At 44.2% G+C, this 16,217-nt stretch overlaps 1 protein-coding gene across 1 annotated transcript in view; it reads left to right on the top strand.

Annotated features, from left to right (window-relative positions):
* Window positions 1-1,196: 1,196 nt before the first annotated feature.
* The window catches only part of LOC139796465 (deubiquitinase DESI2-like), a 53,469-nt gene continuing 38,448 nt past the window's right edge, over window positions 1,197-16,217 (top strand). The window contains exon 1 of the mRNA XM_071744516.1: window positions 1,197-2,727. Coding sequence (XP_071600617.1) covers window positions 2,689-2,727 — 39 coding nt within the window. The 5' untranslated portion in view covers window positions 1,197-2,688. The remainder of the gene's footprint in view (window positions 2,728-16,217) is intronic.

The raw sequence follows: 16,217 nt of genomic DNA, 5'->3' as shown, positions 1-16,217 counted from the left end.
TCCACTTTTTTTGACTGGGACCTGTAGGAGGTGGCTCAAGCTCTCAGAAACTGCCTAGGTCACTGTACCAGGTAATTACTGAAGGTTTTACCTGATGCTTATTTTTCTAGTCCATATTGGATGGTGGCATTATTTCCCTTTTAACCCTTTTCACTTCACTTTTTTCTTAATATAGGAATACATGTAAGACCACATTATTTGCTTTAGACAGTGATCCTTGAAGATGCACTCTAACTTATGCCATGAATAGTGTGGATAACCATGGTTAAATTCAAATATGTGAGTACCTCTGGAGAAGCTGCTAGGAATGTGAAGAATCTGAGACAACTGGGCTGCTTAAATGTGAATGAAGCAGCACAATGGATGGGAAAAAATGTGTGGGTATTTTAGGTCCTAAATGTAGTTGGCCTGTGGTATTCAGTAGGAGGTTGTTTTACAAGTAAAGGCATGAGTGATGTTGCTTAGCACCTTGTGGAGAGAGCTTTTCATTGCTTCAATTTTTAAAATTCTGATGGAGGCTCCAGTCTATCATCTGAGCAGTATCTGGGCTCTGAGATGACAGGGGGAGAAGGAGGCACCTTTTCCCACCTGCACAAACTGCTCCTGAGGAACCAGGCTGATGATGTAAGATGGGTAATGGCGTCTATTGGGGAATCTGGAGTTGGTGAGTTGGAGGGCTGGGAGGGTGTTTGCAGTGCTGGCCCAGCCCCTGGGCTCTGTGTGTGGAATTGCCTTGCCCACCCATGGAATGACCTAGTCTGGATGAAATCACTGTGCTGGAGTCCCTGCCACACTGCAAGCCCAGACCCAAGCCATGGCTTTGCTCTTTCAAAATGCAAATGCATATCGTTAGGGCAAAGCAGTACTGGGTCTCTTTTTGCACTGCCTTTAAGACAAGTTTTATGTCTGACTGTCAGGCTGACATTTGGCTACGCAGGATATGAACTCACTTTTCTTTAATCTTGCACTGACCAAAAATCCTCCTGCATGCTGTGTAACAATTTATGAGGCTGCACCTGTATAGTCTTCTCTTTCTTCTCCCTTCTCCCAGACAGGGTAGTTCCCATGCAGCTGAAGACAATATCAGGAAGGGCTGGAGCATGCTGGGCTTTGCTGATGTAACAGGCTCTGTGCAATTTTATTTCAGATCTGGTTGGCTGTGAGCTGGCAGAAAGCCTCAGAAACGCCTCTAACTCAGATGATGTCATCCCTGATTTTTTTTTCTCCCTGCTGCTCCAGAAAGTGTATGCAGTGTCTGAAGGTATAAGGTCAGCGTGGTTAATTCCCATACCATTGCAAATCTCTGGGTGCAGGTGTTCCCTTCTCTTCCCCTCTCAGCTGCACCCTTTCCAGCACTATCACAGATCCTGCTCTCCCTTTAAAGAGAGAGGAGGAGCAAAAGGAAGATGAATTTACCGCAGTGGATTTTATAATTGAGTCTCGCATTCATGTTGGAGGGGATCGTTTGCTGGCAAGACATTGCAGATCTGCCCGGGTATAACACGAGTGTAAAGTAGCTCCAGGACAGAAGAAACTCCAGATCCTGCCGCTGCCAGAAGTGGAACTACTCGCCCTGCCCAATCGCTCCGTCCTTTCCCCGCCTTCCCACCGTGTGCCATACAGAGATGCATCCAGCCAGCAGAGGACGGGGTATTCTCCCCGGCTGTCAGTCAATAGGGGCTGCCCAGCTCGGGACGAGCTGATCCCGAAATAAGGACAGACTCTGGCGGAGAGTGGAGCACGCGTCACTGGGGGTGGTCAGCCCGGGGTCCCGCACCGCGCCTGGAAGCATCGCTCGCTCGGCGTTTTCCTCCCTCCAGACCGGCGCCGGGTAACCCCGCGCAATCTGCCGCGGCGAACTGCCCGATAACTTCGGCGCCAACGCCGGTTTTGCGCGCAGGATGAGGGTTGCAGCATCCCCCCTCTGCCCCGGGGGCAGCCGGCCCCTTCCTCTTCGTCCTGATACCTCTGAGCCCCGTGCTGGAACCCCTCTAACACAGCCTCTTCTCCATGTCCTGCCTGGGGCTGAGAGCCCTCCCCGCAGCGCCTGAGCGCGGGCCGAGCTCCAGCACCGCGGACAGCAGCGGGCCGAGTGTCAGAACCGCGGACAGAGCCCGGGGCTCCTCCGAGCTCGGACCGCCCAGGGACATCGGTGCCCTCTCCGGACCGGCTCCGTGCTTCGGTGCCCCGGGTTGTTGCGTCTTGCTGGAAGCAGCGCTCCGCTCTGCCGAGAAGGACGCCGAGAGATTCCACCCCTCCCCTCACACATTCACACACTGGTAGAGTCGCCTCTCTCAGGAAGCCAGAAGAGAGATCTTTCAGCTTGAAGTGAGTTTGCCTCCTGTGGATGGGGATTTACAAGCTTGGACGGTGCCTGGTTACAGTGATGTATGAGTCTACAGACCCTGAGGTGCTCTACGGAGTCAGAAAGTAACCTCAGATCTCTTGCTCTGTGGAGGGTTGAAATAAGCCCTGTACAACCCACAAACGCAAACAAAAGCCTTCCTGCCTCTCTGCAACCAACTGTACCCTTCAACTGCGAGAATTCCCTCCATGATCCTTCCTTTGGAGACTGTAGGATGAGGCATTTCCTTCTATCTGGCTCAGGGTGAAAGGGTACCCTGGGGGAAGCAACACACATCTGGCAGGGACTGAAAGGTTTTAATCCAGCCTTTCCTTCAATCAACAATGGCAAATGAGCCGGTGATTCTGAATGTTTATGACATGGTGAGTATGAATCAGTACTGATTGGGACATGGGGGGCAGTGGCCAGGTGGAAGTTGGTACTTGGAGTCAGGCATTGTATGAAGAGGAGCCAAGCACAGGTCTCCAGAAAGGTTAATTCCCACACCCCCATAACACCTCATCCAAGTATGTCATGTTTTGCCTGTCATAGATGATGTTAACCCAGCTTTTTTCTTTGAAATGTTTAGTACATTGGGCCAGGTTACACTTAAAGCTGTGTCTAATTTTCTGTAGGATCTTTCAGGAGCAGCACTGGGTGAGGGGAAGACTTTTTAATTTTCAGTGTCCCAGTTAAGGAAGGAGATGTTATCATCCCTGTCTTTATTGGAGGTAATTTTCCTTTAATTTTGAATAAGCAAGTACTGCCAGGCTGTGGGGAAGGGGTCAGGATTTCATCCAAGGAGGAGAAAAACTGTAGAATTGCAGTAAGGACATATTTTATAGGCTAGTAGTCTGGATCAGACCCTCATATGCATAAGATTGTAGTTAATAATTTTATCTGAAGGTTAATTGCAACAACAGGAGTAAAAATTGAACTGGTGAAGTTTCAGCATAGGGATGAGCACAAGGATGTGCTGCTTGGCAACGTTTCCTGAAAGTTCACAGTGGCTTTCCTTGCCCTCCTCTTGCGAGGAGGAATGTGAGTGGGAATTTTCTGTGCTAAAAAATCAGAAGATACAAATCCTAGACTTGGCACCAGCCCCCAGAGTGAAGAAGGCTTGGCACAACTTGTTTGCTTGGTGGTCTGATGGAAGCTTATGAGAGGCATGTTCAGATGAAGAACATTTTGATGATGGTGCACTTCCCCTTCATTTTTTGTTTATGAACATGCAATTAAAAAAATTTTTTTCAGACCTTCCAAAAATGCAGTAAACTTTGCTGGGGAAAATACCATCCTATGAGGCCCAGATGTTGAGCAAGCTCTAAATATCTGGCTTCCTATTTTCAGGATTATGACACACATTTGCTTTTTGTGAGCAGTCAGTGACAACTTTCAACTGGAAACCCACAGAATAGTGTGGGTTTCCCTGCTGGGAAATCCAGAGAAGAGACACCAAAGAGATTATGAGTGGGCTGTTGTAGATGTCAAACCTCTTCTTATTACAAAGATTAAGTGATCTTTTGATGACTGAAAAAGCTGGGTCATTTTCTAAGGAAAGAGGGAGTGGTAAGGGCTATGTAGGCAAGACTGTATTGGTATTGGAGGACAATCTGAAAAGCACAATTACAATTGGTTGAAGCTGCTTCTTCCAGATCTCTTATTGATAAAATTGAGAAAGTTGGTGTAAAATTCTTGCCTAAACTCTGGTCTTGAGTGTTTAACGGTCAGTTGCTTGGCCACCTGAACTGTGAACTCCCCCCCAAGCTGATCTTCAATGAACAGGTCTGGTAACCCAAGGAGGTGGCTGCTAGTGCTTGGAAACAAGGGGCTGGCATTGCAAATATACACACACAAGTTTCTCATTAATACTTCGAGGAAGATAAAGGGGCTGTGTTGCCATTTTATTATATCCACTGTCTTCTTTGCAGTTTTTTTTTTAGTTTGTTCTGCAGCAAGCTGGGCTCTGAATCTTCCTCTCTCAGCCACTATTTAGCTGTCCCAAATCAGTGAAAAATTTTCTACTGAGCTGAAGAAATCAAAATACTGGATTGACATGGTCTTTGCCTTTTTACATGTGACTGACACCAAAGATTAAGAATTATGGGAGAAGGGACTTGATGCTCATGGTTGCTGTGTACTGAGATGGACACCCAGACACAGTGAACTTGAGGTCATGAATTGAGGTCATAGGTTTAATTCATACTGAGTATGTTTTGATGCTTACAAACCATGAAATTTTTTTTGTGTGAGTACTAACTCCATGGGTTAACCACAAATTAATGCTTTGTACATAGGAACAGTTCTATGTTCATATAGAGTGTGTCTGACTACCACTGAGTTGCCTCTAGTTGAAGTCCTACATTATGATTATTGAGGATACATTCCAGACTCTGAGGTGGTAAAAATGTAGCAACAATGGAAAAGCAGGTAGCCTGCAAAATCTGTACCTTGTTACAGGATGGTGGGGAATTGCAGAGGAACTGGGAAATGAGCACATTTGCTTGAATGGCTGTTGGGAACCTGGGGAAGAAAAACAAGGAAAAAAAAAAAAAAAAAAAGACAGCTGGGAATAACAATTAACTGGTTGTAAAGCTCTGCTTTCCTGACAAGGAACATGACCCTTGTGTGGCATCTGGAAGCATTTATGCTGCAGGAAAGCTTACCCCTAGGGCAGAAGTTCAATTATGGGCTTTATGCAGCTATGACTCCACTCTGTGTAGTCTTACGTACTTTAAGATTAGAGCCATTTATCCTTTTACCCACTGGATATGTACCAGGCTTCTTTATGAAACAAGTGCTTCTATTGAATGAGGTGTTTTGCACAAATAGCTGAAGTAGGTAGGCCTATTTGTAGAGTTATTTTGTTCAGCATAAAATAGTTGAGCAAAAAGCACTGGGTATACCAAGTATTCAAATATAATAATCCAAAGCAACTTCTCTCACTCCTGGCACACAGAGTGATTATATCCTGGTTTCTTTGTTGTCAAATAGCTTGTACACACCTGCACACATGCAAAACAGGCAAGGGAGGAGGTCTCTGCTGCTCAACCAGGACATTTTGAAGAGTGAATATGCAGGATACGGAACTCTGATTCAGGGTGTAAGTGTGAACACAGAACAACAATATGGATCATGGATTTGGTCACAGATGAATCTCTTTCCTAATCTGAATCCAGCTCTCACATGGACTTACTCTAAGTCCACAGCTGTTCAGAGATCCGCATGAAATAATGGGATCTATAAAATCTATGACAGAGTTTGCCCTGATCAGTCAGTTTTCACTTTGCCTTCAGAGGGATAAATCAAATTCCCTGTCATAACTTGCATCTCTCTTCCCTCCACTCTATCTTAATAAGCTCTTTGTCATGAATCAGACCTTACTTAGATCCCAGGGTTGACTTTCTGCAGCCAGGATGTCATCCTATTTCCTCATCACTTTTAAATCTTCGTGAGTTGCTTTGGAATAGTTGACTTAATCACTGTACATTAATAAATTTTGCCTACTTAAATCAGACAGAAGATTAAGGTGCAATTATTGCCTCAGTTTAAATCTTTAACAAGCAAGCTAAACACATTCCACTAAAAATAGTTTGCTTGGCAGAGATTCATAATATTTTCATAATATTTTCAGCTTATTGCATGGCACATTCATTCTATCAAATTTATATCACTGCTATCCCTCCTTTATTACAGATATGGTTGTCCTGAATTTCTACTGTCTTTGCAGCTGATAACATACAAAACTGTCATTTTGATCTACTTGTATTTTTGATTACTCTTCATGCTGAGGAAAATGAGCCCCTGAGGTGTGGTGCAGAGGAGAATGAGAACTCTGGTCAGGGAACAATGATGTAGGGCCTGTTTGGGCAAGAGGGGTGAGTATCTTTCTCAGCCTTGTCCCTCTGTCCCATTGATTCCACTGACATTACTTGTCATCCTCTCTGGACTGAATGAGAGGGAAATAAGATTCAGGTCACTGTAGATGCCCCATCACTGAGATTTCCCCCTGTGACTTTCAACTACAGAGACATAGCCAAAAGGTAATATTTTCTAATAGCTCTCATGTTCTTTTAGTTCTTTATATAATTTCTATAATTTGCCAGCTAAATGGCTGAAGGCCAATGGCTGATTGGCCAGGGCAAAGGGTGGCCCTGAAGGTGACTGACTGGGGTCTCTCTTGCTTCACTGAGTGATGGTGTCATTAATTTCATGGTCACATGTCATGGTCACTTTTCGATAACACCACTGAGTGGATTATCTAAGTGATCCTGACAGAAACCCGAACACAATAGCATTGTCATCTCCACAGCAGTGACAAAGGGCCCTTGCTTTGTGTTTCTGCTATTATGGCAAGCAGCCTGTGTTTTTGAAGTAGGGGTGGCATTTTGGGCTGAGGATGTAGAAGTTTATAGTCATGCATGTAGGTTCTAAGAGTTCCAGGAACATGAATCTCACTCCTGATTTTTATTGGTGCTGTGGAACAGAACATTCTGGGAGGATGCGTCTGCACAGAGGGTGCCATCTTTGGCCAATGGGAGAGAAGGAGGAAGGTGGTGTTATGAACTGTAAGGGTTTCTAATGAGATTATCTACTTCCATGAGAGAGAAAAAGGAGTTTCATTTCTACCACCAAGAAACATTAACCATGCTCTGGGTAGCCAGTCAGGTGGTGGTCTCCCTGCAGAGGCTGTTGGGAAGCTGATCACAGCCTGTGAGTGATTTAGGTCAGGAGAAGAGCTCTGATGAGGTTGTTTCCATCTGGCTCTACAAATGTCTGTCATCTTACAGCTTCTTCTACATAGAGCTGGGCTCAGGACCTGAGGGCTGGCAGGAGGGTTCTGGATCAAGAAGAAATCTCAAGAAGCAGTCTGGCTTTTCTGTCAGTCTCAGAAGGGAGGAAGGGAGGATTTTTGGACAAGAAGTTGTTGTGTGGGAAACTTATGTGGGACTCTGCAGCAGACCCTGGGGTCGGGTGAGCTGAGTTTTGTTTATGTGCTCTGAGAAGAGACTTGTGTGAAAGTCCCTGCATGAAGAGGACACACCAGCTCCCTGTGGAGAAAGCCATAAAGCTGGAGGGTCTGTGTGGCCTCAGATGAATACATAAAATTTTAGTACATGAAACCAACTTCTCTGATTGTCCTGGTTTGGGCCAGGATAAAGGTGATTTTCTGTCTTGTACTTTTGCTTTCAGCTAAGTCTCTTGTAAGTAGTTGCACTTGCTGAAAGTAACAGCAAGTTTCTCTGACAGTATCTGCTTCTAGGACTGATAACACTTGATGTTTAGTTACTGCTAGAGACTGGTGTGCAGAGCCATGGACACTGCTCAGCTCTGAGGAACATTTTACCCTCCAGAATGAATAAAGAGGTCCCACCTGCAGCCTCCTTTGGGGAGGAACGGACAAGATAGATGCCAGAATTGACCAAACAGAGTATTCTATCCCATACACCTCATACTCAGTATAAATTTGAGGGATCACAAGGGTCAAGCCAGCTTCCAGCTTCCTGCCCTTCCTGCCTTTCCTGCTTCCCTTTTTTCACCCGTTCCCTGTTTTGCTTCGGCATCCTGGAAGGATTCTCTCCATTCGTCTGCCTGTGATTCTGATCTGTGCCAGCCCATATCTGTGTGTTCCTGCCTCCAGTTCCTGACTGCTGATGACCCCAGGAGTCCAGTCTGGACTTTCCCAGGGCTGCCCTGCAGCCTCAGTGGTGACGTGAGAGTTATTGGGGGGAAAGGGAGGAAGGAACGTGGTATCAATTTTCCTGTATATTTGTATATATTTAGTAATTTTTCCTGTTTTTCATTACTATTTCATTAAAACTGTGTAGTTTAGTTTCCAACCCATAAGTCTCTTTATTCTCTCTCCCTTATATGTCTCCCTTATTCTCTCTCCTTTCTTTATCAGGGAGGAGAGAGAGATTAATAGAGAGCATCTGTTACTCGGTTTAATTGCTGGGCCAGTGTTAAACCGTGACATTAATACAAAATAGTATTATGGAGGTGGTAGTTACTTTTCTTTTGCTCTTTTCCAACTCTGTCATTTTCAGCATTTTGCTTTAACATCTATTACTGACGTGTTTTGGAATTCATGACCACTGTGTACCATTAACCAGCACAGACCATCCAAAAGGGTCTGTGCTACCATCCTAGCATCCCTTTTTGGCTTCCTATGCAAGTGGAAAAGAGAGCATGAGACTCTTGGCAACTATAATTAAATGCTTTGGAAATGAAGAAGTAGAGAGGCTTTGTACCTGCAGCTTCAGTCCATAAGGAGACTTTGAGTCTATTTTATAAGAAGCAAAAGGATTGCAAACAGAGCGCTTCATTTTGTGAAGTAATTCTTTTCAGCACTGACAAGATCAGGGAACATTTTATTACCTCTCTGGAGAAAAGACTGAGTCTAGTTGCTCAGAAAAATATCAACATGTTTGTGATTACTGTTAGTAGAGGTCTCAAATGCTCTCAGTTTACCTAGTCAGAAGAGTGAGAAATCCTACTGAAGGTTGCAGTCCCATCTCTGCACTACTCATTAGTTGTTTGTGAGTTGCTATGTGTAGAGAAGTGCAGCATCACCTCACTCTGTTTGGTATTCCAAGAAGCTGCTTGAGAAGCAAGGGGACTTCTTCATCAAGTAGGTAGAGAGCTGTGGAGTTTCTTGCTGCAATGAACTGAAGAGATAAATAAACAAAGGAAATTGTGGTCCTGAAAGATTAAGTGAGAGTCATTAAGATATCTTTTTTTTTTTTTCCCCCCTTCACATGTTGGCCAAACTGGATGTATTTGCCAGATGAAGAGCAAAATGTGAAATTTCACCAAAAAATCTCTCCTTCAGGAGATTTTAATTAAATTCTGGCAACTCCTAATATGTATTTATATGTGTATATATATAATTGTTCTTAAAATCATCACTTTTTAAAACACAGTAAATGAATGTTTTGACTCCTTAAAATATTTGCCAATCATCTTTGGCCAAAGCTATTTGCCAAATCTGAATCATTTCATTTCTCTAAAACACAGTGTTCGCTCAGAAGTTTACCATGTTTATGGAAAGGCTTCGTAGGTGTATCTTATTCTTATTTATTCTTTGGCCACTCTTAAAGCTCTTATGAATTCCCTCTTCTGTGAATCAGCCCTAGCTAAAGAAGATCTGATGTCTCTTCTTCACAGGCTTGTGGGGGTGAGGTCAAACCTAAATCCTTAAATTGGTAAAGGAAAAGGAGAAGATTTTTTTTTTCTTTATTTTTTATTTTATTTTACTTTATCACTGTCTCTTCCTTCATCCAGAACCTTGTCCTGCTGTCTTCAAATCATACCAAGTATAGCTTACTGGGTAACAAAACAGAATGGCAAGGTAGCAGGTTCCTGGTGTCTTGTTGTGGGTCTCCCCAGTGTTGTAAGACATCATACATGTGATAAACTGTCTGTTTTTACAAGTGGTAGCCCCAGGTGGTGCTGAGAGGGATAAAGTAGATCTCAGATGCTTGGACTGTGTCTTCCTGGAGCTTCTAACTGGCCTGTGCTGGTGTCTTTGTAGGAATGAGTTTTGACTGTTCAGCTACGCGTATGCTGCACAACAGGTCTGGGGTTTACAACCAGGCAGGTATAGGAACAGCCTGGCTGCAAAATCTCTAATTGTAATGTCATACTATGATATTTGTTATTATGGGTCAAAAAACTATCTGGGAAGACTCTTGGTCAGAGATCAGAGAGACCAGATCAACCACTGCTGTGAATGAGAGAGGAGACAGGGAAAGCTGCTCTCACTGGATCCTGAGCTCAAGATAAGAGGCCATCCAGACTGCTTCACTTGTCTTCTGTGCAACGTTTCCCAGGGAAAATTCTCTTTGCTTAAAAAACAAACTAAACCAAACCACCTAATTAAATGACAAGTTGTTATGGCATATATGATGGCAGGATGTTAGAGTTTTCCAAATATATCAGGCTGAGCAGCCTGGCAGTGTGCACAGCTAAGGAAGACTGTTTCTGCTTCTCTTTTCCTCCTAGACTGCATCAATGTAATTGGAAAGGCAACAGGCTGATCTCAGGCAGGCCACTCATACAGTAGGATTGCTGCCTTGTTCTGCTTGAACTCAGGAGCAAAAGGAAAAAGAAAGAAGTTTGGTGATGCAGAGCACTGTGTTATAGTCAGTGCCTGGTTTAAGTCTGTGAGAAAATGATGAAATGCAACTGGACTCTTTCTTGTATCATTGGAGAGAGGAGATCAAGTGGAGGAAGAAAAGCTAAAAAAACCTAATAAATACACTGAGCTGCAGCTGAGTCCACTCCTTTGAAAAGAAGCAATCCAAACATGGCAACTGATCTAAAGCAGTTAAGAAGCTAAAGAATAAGTGGCGTGACTTGGACCAACAAGTTGAGAAATGAAATGTGCCCATTTATGCATAATAAATGTGGGTTCTTTTTTTGTTGTCTTAGCCTGGAGACGTGCTATCCACCAGGGGAACAGCCTGTTTTGGTGTTGTTGGTCTGACAGCCTGGTTACCTGTCCAAGTTACTGTTGATCTTCTCCAGCCCTGCAGTTCTTTACCTGACTGCTCTATGCTTATGCACGAGGTGATTTTAAGAGCTGTCTCTTGACTGTGCACAGAGCATTGCTATCTCCAGCTACAGCATTCACCCCATCAGCAAGCTCATGGAACCAGTGCTCTGTTGCCCAGCAGACTGACTTGAACTGACTCATTCAGGGCAATACAGGAGTTCTCACTTCTAGTCCTACAGGCACTAAGGAGAACTGCTCCAAAACGTGCTCTTGTGGAGACATCAGCAAATAGAAGAAGCCCTCATGAGAGAGGAGAACCTAGGAAAGCTAACAGGGTAGAAGATATGTGAGCTTTGCTTCTGAAGCAAAGCTTCACAGGTCCCATCATTAGATCAGTTCTCACATCTGTGCTCTTGAGTTGGCTCCTGCAGATGACAATCTTAGTATCTCCAAAGCACTCGTTTCAAGGCAGCCTGTCCCCTTATGGAGTCAGGAGTCTTACAGGCAGGATTTCAGGTGTAAGTCCAGGGGCTCAAGGTCAGGCCAGCTATAACATGTAGGTACAGGTAACTTTTGCTTTACTTTTAACCCCATCTATAGGCAAAAATCACAATACCCTGCCCTGTCTCTGAGCAACTCTGAGAGAAATTATTGTTCCCTCCTGAAAACTCATGGAGGCTGTTTCCCAGTGAATTTTTCTTCTTGGGGTTTCCCCAAACAGCAGGACAGGATCCTTTTAGAACATGACACTACTGTCAGGAGGATTTAGTCTCTGGCTCCTTAGGCTGTCAGGGTTCCAAATGTCACTTGGCTATACTTTAAAACAACTATAACCCCCTTAGTACTAGGCAAACCTGGTGTGTTGACAGTACTGGATACTGTCACTCTCCTACCAATTAAATTTACACTGGCAGTAGAAAAAATACTGATTCGAGAGAGATTTCATATTTTCAGCATTTACATCACAGACCCTTCTGCCTTTTGTACCTCATCCCTGCTTTACAGGTTGAGCTGCTTTGGTGTGAGGGCTCAGCTGGTTGTCCAGATTGCTGCTGAGGCAGCCCACAGGGACCAGTTATGGCTGTGGTGGGAGCTGCTGCTGTGGAGAGCTGAGCACTAGTGTTGAAAACAGAGCTACTGGGTCAGAACAGCTGTCAGATCCATTTCTAAGTGTGGTGATGGGCAGGTGTGCAGTTGTGCATTAGTGCTATGGACTGCATTTAAATGGGTGTCCTAGGGCCACAAGCTATTGTTAGTGCCCTGAGCTGCCCTTATGCTAATGCTCTGTTTGCTTCAGTCTCCCTTGTTCCTGTCATTATGCCAAGATGATGTAGCTTAAGCTGGAGAGGCAGGCAGAGATCAATACATGAAATCCATATTTCTGCTGGACAAGAAAAGAAACAAAATTCACAAGCCTGGTGATTCTTTTCTGGGAAGTTTACTCAAACTGAGGCAGGGATAAAAGTGTTTTACACCCTTCTAGGTAACCACTGGATTTTTCTTGAAAGATCTAGTGTTGGTAAACAGACATGGCAAGGACACAGTGTCTTTGGCGGTTTTGTTACAGAGTTTGGAAAAGTAAGATAGCAAGTATACAAGGTGTGGGGTCTGGGTGGAAAATCCCCAAAGTAACTTTTTTGTAGTAGCCAATCAGTAACTGATTTGTAGCCATAATTAACAGAAACAGTATAAATGGGACCCTGAACCCTCAGTAAAGTTGAAGCTTGTTTATCAATCACGTTGATTGGCCACTTGTCTTCCCTCGTAGTTCCCGACAATCTAGAGGAGTGAAAGTAGCCTGAATCTGTGAGATTTCTTATCTCAGAGAAAAATATGAGGCTGTGTCCTAAGAGTGGAAAATTGTTTTAATTGGGAAGTTAGTTTTTCAGCAAGTAATCTTAGGGTTGTCTAGAAAAGCAAACATAAGAAATGCTGTGGGTTAAAAATGATCTCTGATAGGTAAGAATGTTTATCTACAGAAGGAAGTGTCAGGTGCTAGGAATGCTGCAAGCGCTTCAGCTTGTTTGGTCAGTGCCTTCATCATATGGGTCAACTCATGGATCAGATGCCATTTGACTACTGATAGATCCACATCTCTGGGAGACTGAGGACCTGGCATAATGTAAGCTCCATTTACATGATCTACTGAACCTTCAGCCATGGATCTTTTACTCTGCTTTCCACACTGTCTTCCTCTAACACACAAGGAACCATCAGCCCGTTTGCTGTTCTCTTCCACATCTTCTGCTAGTGACTGATTTATCTGGGATACTGGTGCAAGACAAAAGGCTTCCTGATGCTGCCTCAGTGCATGAGGAGCTTAGTGTTGCCTTCTGGAGTGAATTATAGGCTTTGCCACAGGTTAGCTTTTCCTAGGTACGTGTTGCTCTTCTAGACATCTGTCCTTGTGTCATCTGTGTGTCTTGCTCTGTTTGGCACTACTTGAAGCAGATGATTTTATAATTGCCCTGTATTTGTCATTTACACTAGCTCTGGATCATCCAGTCCAACCTTTGACTTACACTACAGTCAACTACTAAACTATATCCTTAAGGACCAGGTCCAAATGTCTTTTAAATACCTCCAGGGATGGTGATTCCACTACTGTCCTGAGCAGCCCATTCCAATGTCAATGGACTCATCAGGTTTCTTCCAGTTGCATAAGAAGAGGCCTGGGTTGTAGGTATTTCCAGGCAGGGCTGAGGTGCTTTTTAAGAAATTAAAGGCTCCATCCAGCTACTTAAGCACAGACATCAAGGGCTGTGTTAGGATATCCATTTGACCTCTGGCTTCCTCTCAGAAGAGGTCCAGGTTTGTTTTTTCCCTCATGCATCCTGTTTCACAGCTATCAATTTTGCAGAGATATGCTGGATGTTGTAGGGCATTTGAGATGGCAGAACTTGCCCAGAGGTTCTGACATGGGGAAAGAGTAGTTCTGCATTTGAGTTCTACCATCTAGTGTGTTGATACATCTGTAGTGACAGAGACCTGGCTAAAATCCCTGAAGGACTCAAACACAACTGCTCCTTCCTGCAGGTCTGCCACAGAAGCAGACAGCAGGAAACTCTGGATTTGGTTGTTCTGGGTGTCTTGTGTCAGAACGTTTAGTTTGTGTTTGAAAGATTTACTTAGCAGGAGTGGATGTTTCCAGTGGATCCTACCTGTTCCAGGAGGGCTCCACGCTGGAGCCAGGCTGTAGTGTTACACACACTTGTTCTCTGGCCCACTGAACATGCATTTGCATGAAAATAATATTTTCTTTACTCTTTTTGATAGAAAACTGCTTCACCACGAAGGACTAAGAAGGCCTGACTCCAGATACACTATGAGAGGGTGACTGGGTTGTTTTTCTTTGAGGTAGGTGGAGAGCCAAGTTCCTCTGACAGGCTGAGGTGGTTAGAAAGTTGGTCTGTACCCTCCTTGTCAAGCATCTGGACTCCTGGTTAGCAGGTACAAGCAGAAAGCTCTTGCTCTTCCTGATAAGTAGAGGTCAACCTTGCTCTTCTCTCCTCCTATTGCTTTGTTTCCTTTCAGAGCATTTTTTAAGAGATACCAGGCTTTGTTTCCCTGAGAGGATTTCTTCTGCCCTTTCTTCCTTAACTGACTAACAAACATGGAGAGCCAATTACTTGTGCAAGCCTTTTTTCTGAGTCTTTCCCAGCATTAAGGATACACAAGTTAGTGTATCTTTTCAGTACTCCTGTGATGAAAGCACTGTGGAAAGGTGAGAAGGCAGTGCTGGAAGTTTCCAAATCTGTGGAGGCTGGAGTTAAACATGCATGTCCAGAGCTGAAATCCACCCACCATCTGTCTCCAGTTATAACATTCATTGTTCTTGATTGCTGTGCCATTTGCTGTGCCCTTGTTCACTCTAATTTTTATGGTTGGTTGTTATCCAAGGCAGCTGGCTATCCTCTCTTTGGCAGTTCTTTGGGATGTGGAATAGACCTCTTCTATTTTCTGCTGCTGGAGCCTTGTGCCTCTTGTGCTTGCTACTGTGAGAGTATTGGGCTCAGTGCATTGAGGAATGGGTTGTACTGCATTGAAATAGAGCTGATTATTTCCAGTGAAAGCTCCGGAGGAAACAGATCAGAGAGAGAGAAGCAAACTAAATGGCTCCATTTCAAGCTCAGGTGTTCCTGATACTAGAAGAACGAAGTACTATAAATATTTTTTTCCTATGGGTCTCATAAGTAAAAGAGATCTGTGACTTCTGTTGAGCAAAAGCCTCTGGAAGGATAAACAAATCCAAACCATGTGGACCCATGCAAATTTCACTTGGTTTTATTGTCTGGGTCACGTTCCATCTCTCCCATGGGCAGAGTGTTGCTGGCAGGAGAAGCTCTGCATCAGGCTAACCAGAGGCCTCGGCAAAGCCAGGCAAGCAGGCAGGACACCCCTTGGGGGACAAGGGAGGACAGAAAGACATTCGTCCCAACATCCTGTTGATTGGATTGGTCACAGGTCCCCCTGACTGCAGTGTCCTCTTCTGTTCCTTGTACCCAGGCAGAGCTATGGGGGGGGGGGGGGGGACACACACCTTTCCTGAGAGATGCCTTGGAAGGCAAAGGAAAAGGGGTTGGGGAAGGTGAAACCCCTTATGCTTTTCCCTTTCATGCTCTTCAGCCCCCCAGGACCAACCAGAACTTGAACTTTTTCAACATTCTTTAAAACACCCTCTGCTTCTTAAAGTCAAGGAAGCAGGAAGCAAGCTGGCGTGAATGTGACATCTTCAAAATCTACCTCTGCAGTAAAATTATGCTAGGAGGCTCACATGTCCATCTGTGGCTCAAGTGCTGTTTGTAATACAGCATTTAATTGAAATGCTTCAGGGATTCCCTTTGTAAAGTGTAATTACTTTGAGATGTGCAGTTCAGCTCCTATTGAAGCTGTTGTTTTAGATGTTCTTGATACAGTTAAAGCCATTGCTGGATCAAACAAATTTGTGCAGAAGGAGATTTTAGAGTTAGTGTAAAGAACAGTCTTGTAGTCTCTAACACATCAAATGCTTAAAAATCTTGTATTCAGTATCTCTGAACTTGAATTCTACTTCTCATACTCTCAGGACTTTGAAATATGTTTCCAGCTGTCTTGTTACCTCTCTTGAGGCCTCAGAGGTGTCTCATTAAAGCTGATGTTAAAGCCTATTAAATACATGACTGTAGCTACTAATGATGTATTTCATTTAGGTGAGCTGTCACCAGGAATTGGCAGGGATCATGGCTGCTCTGGTCCCCTGGTGGCTAGGGTAGTGAAAGCCACCTGGAGAAGTTCAGTTTAATATCTTCCTCTGTGCTGAGGGACAAAAGGCAACATGTCTCAAAAAGGCTGCTGGTTTCTGAGGGCACATCAAGGTTTCTAAGAGCACACCAACCT

This window comes from Heliangelus exortis, chromosome 5, assembly GCF_036169615.1.
Source record: "Heliangelus exortis chromosome 5, bHelExo1.hap1, whole genome shotgun sequence".
Lineage (NCBI taxonomy): Eukaryota > Metazoa > Chordata > Aves > Apodiformes > Trochilidae > Heliangelus > Heliangelus exortis.
The sequence above is the reverse complement of the archived record's forward strand: the minus strand, read 5'-3'. Positions and strand labels throughout refer to the sequence as shown.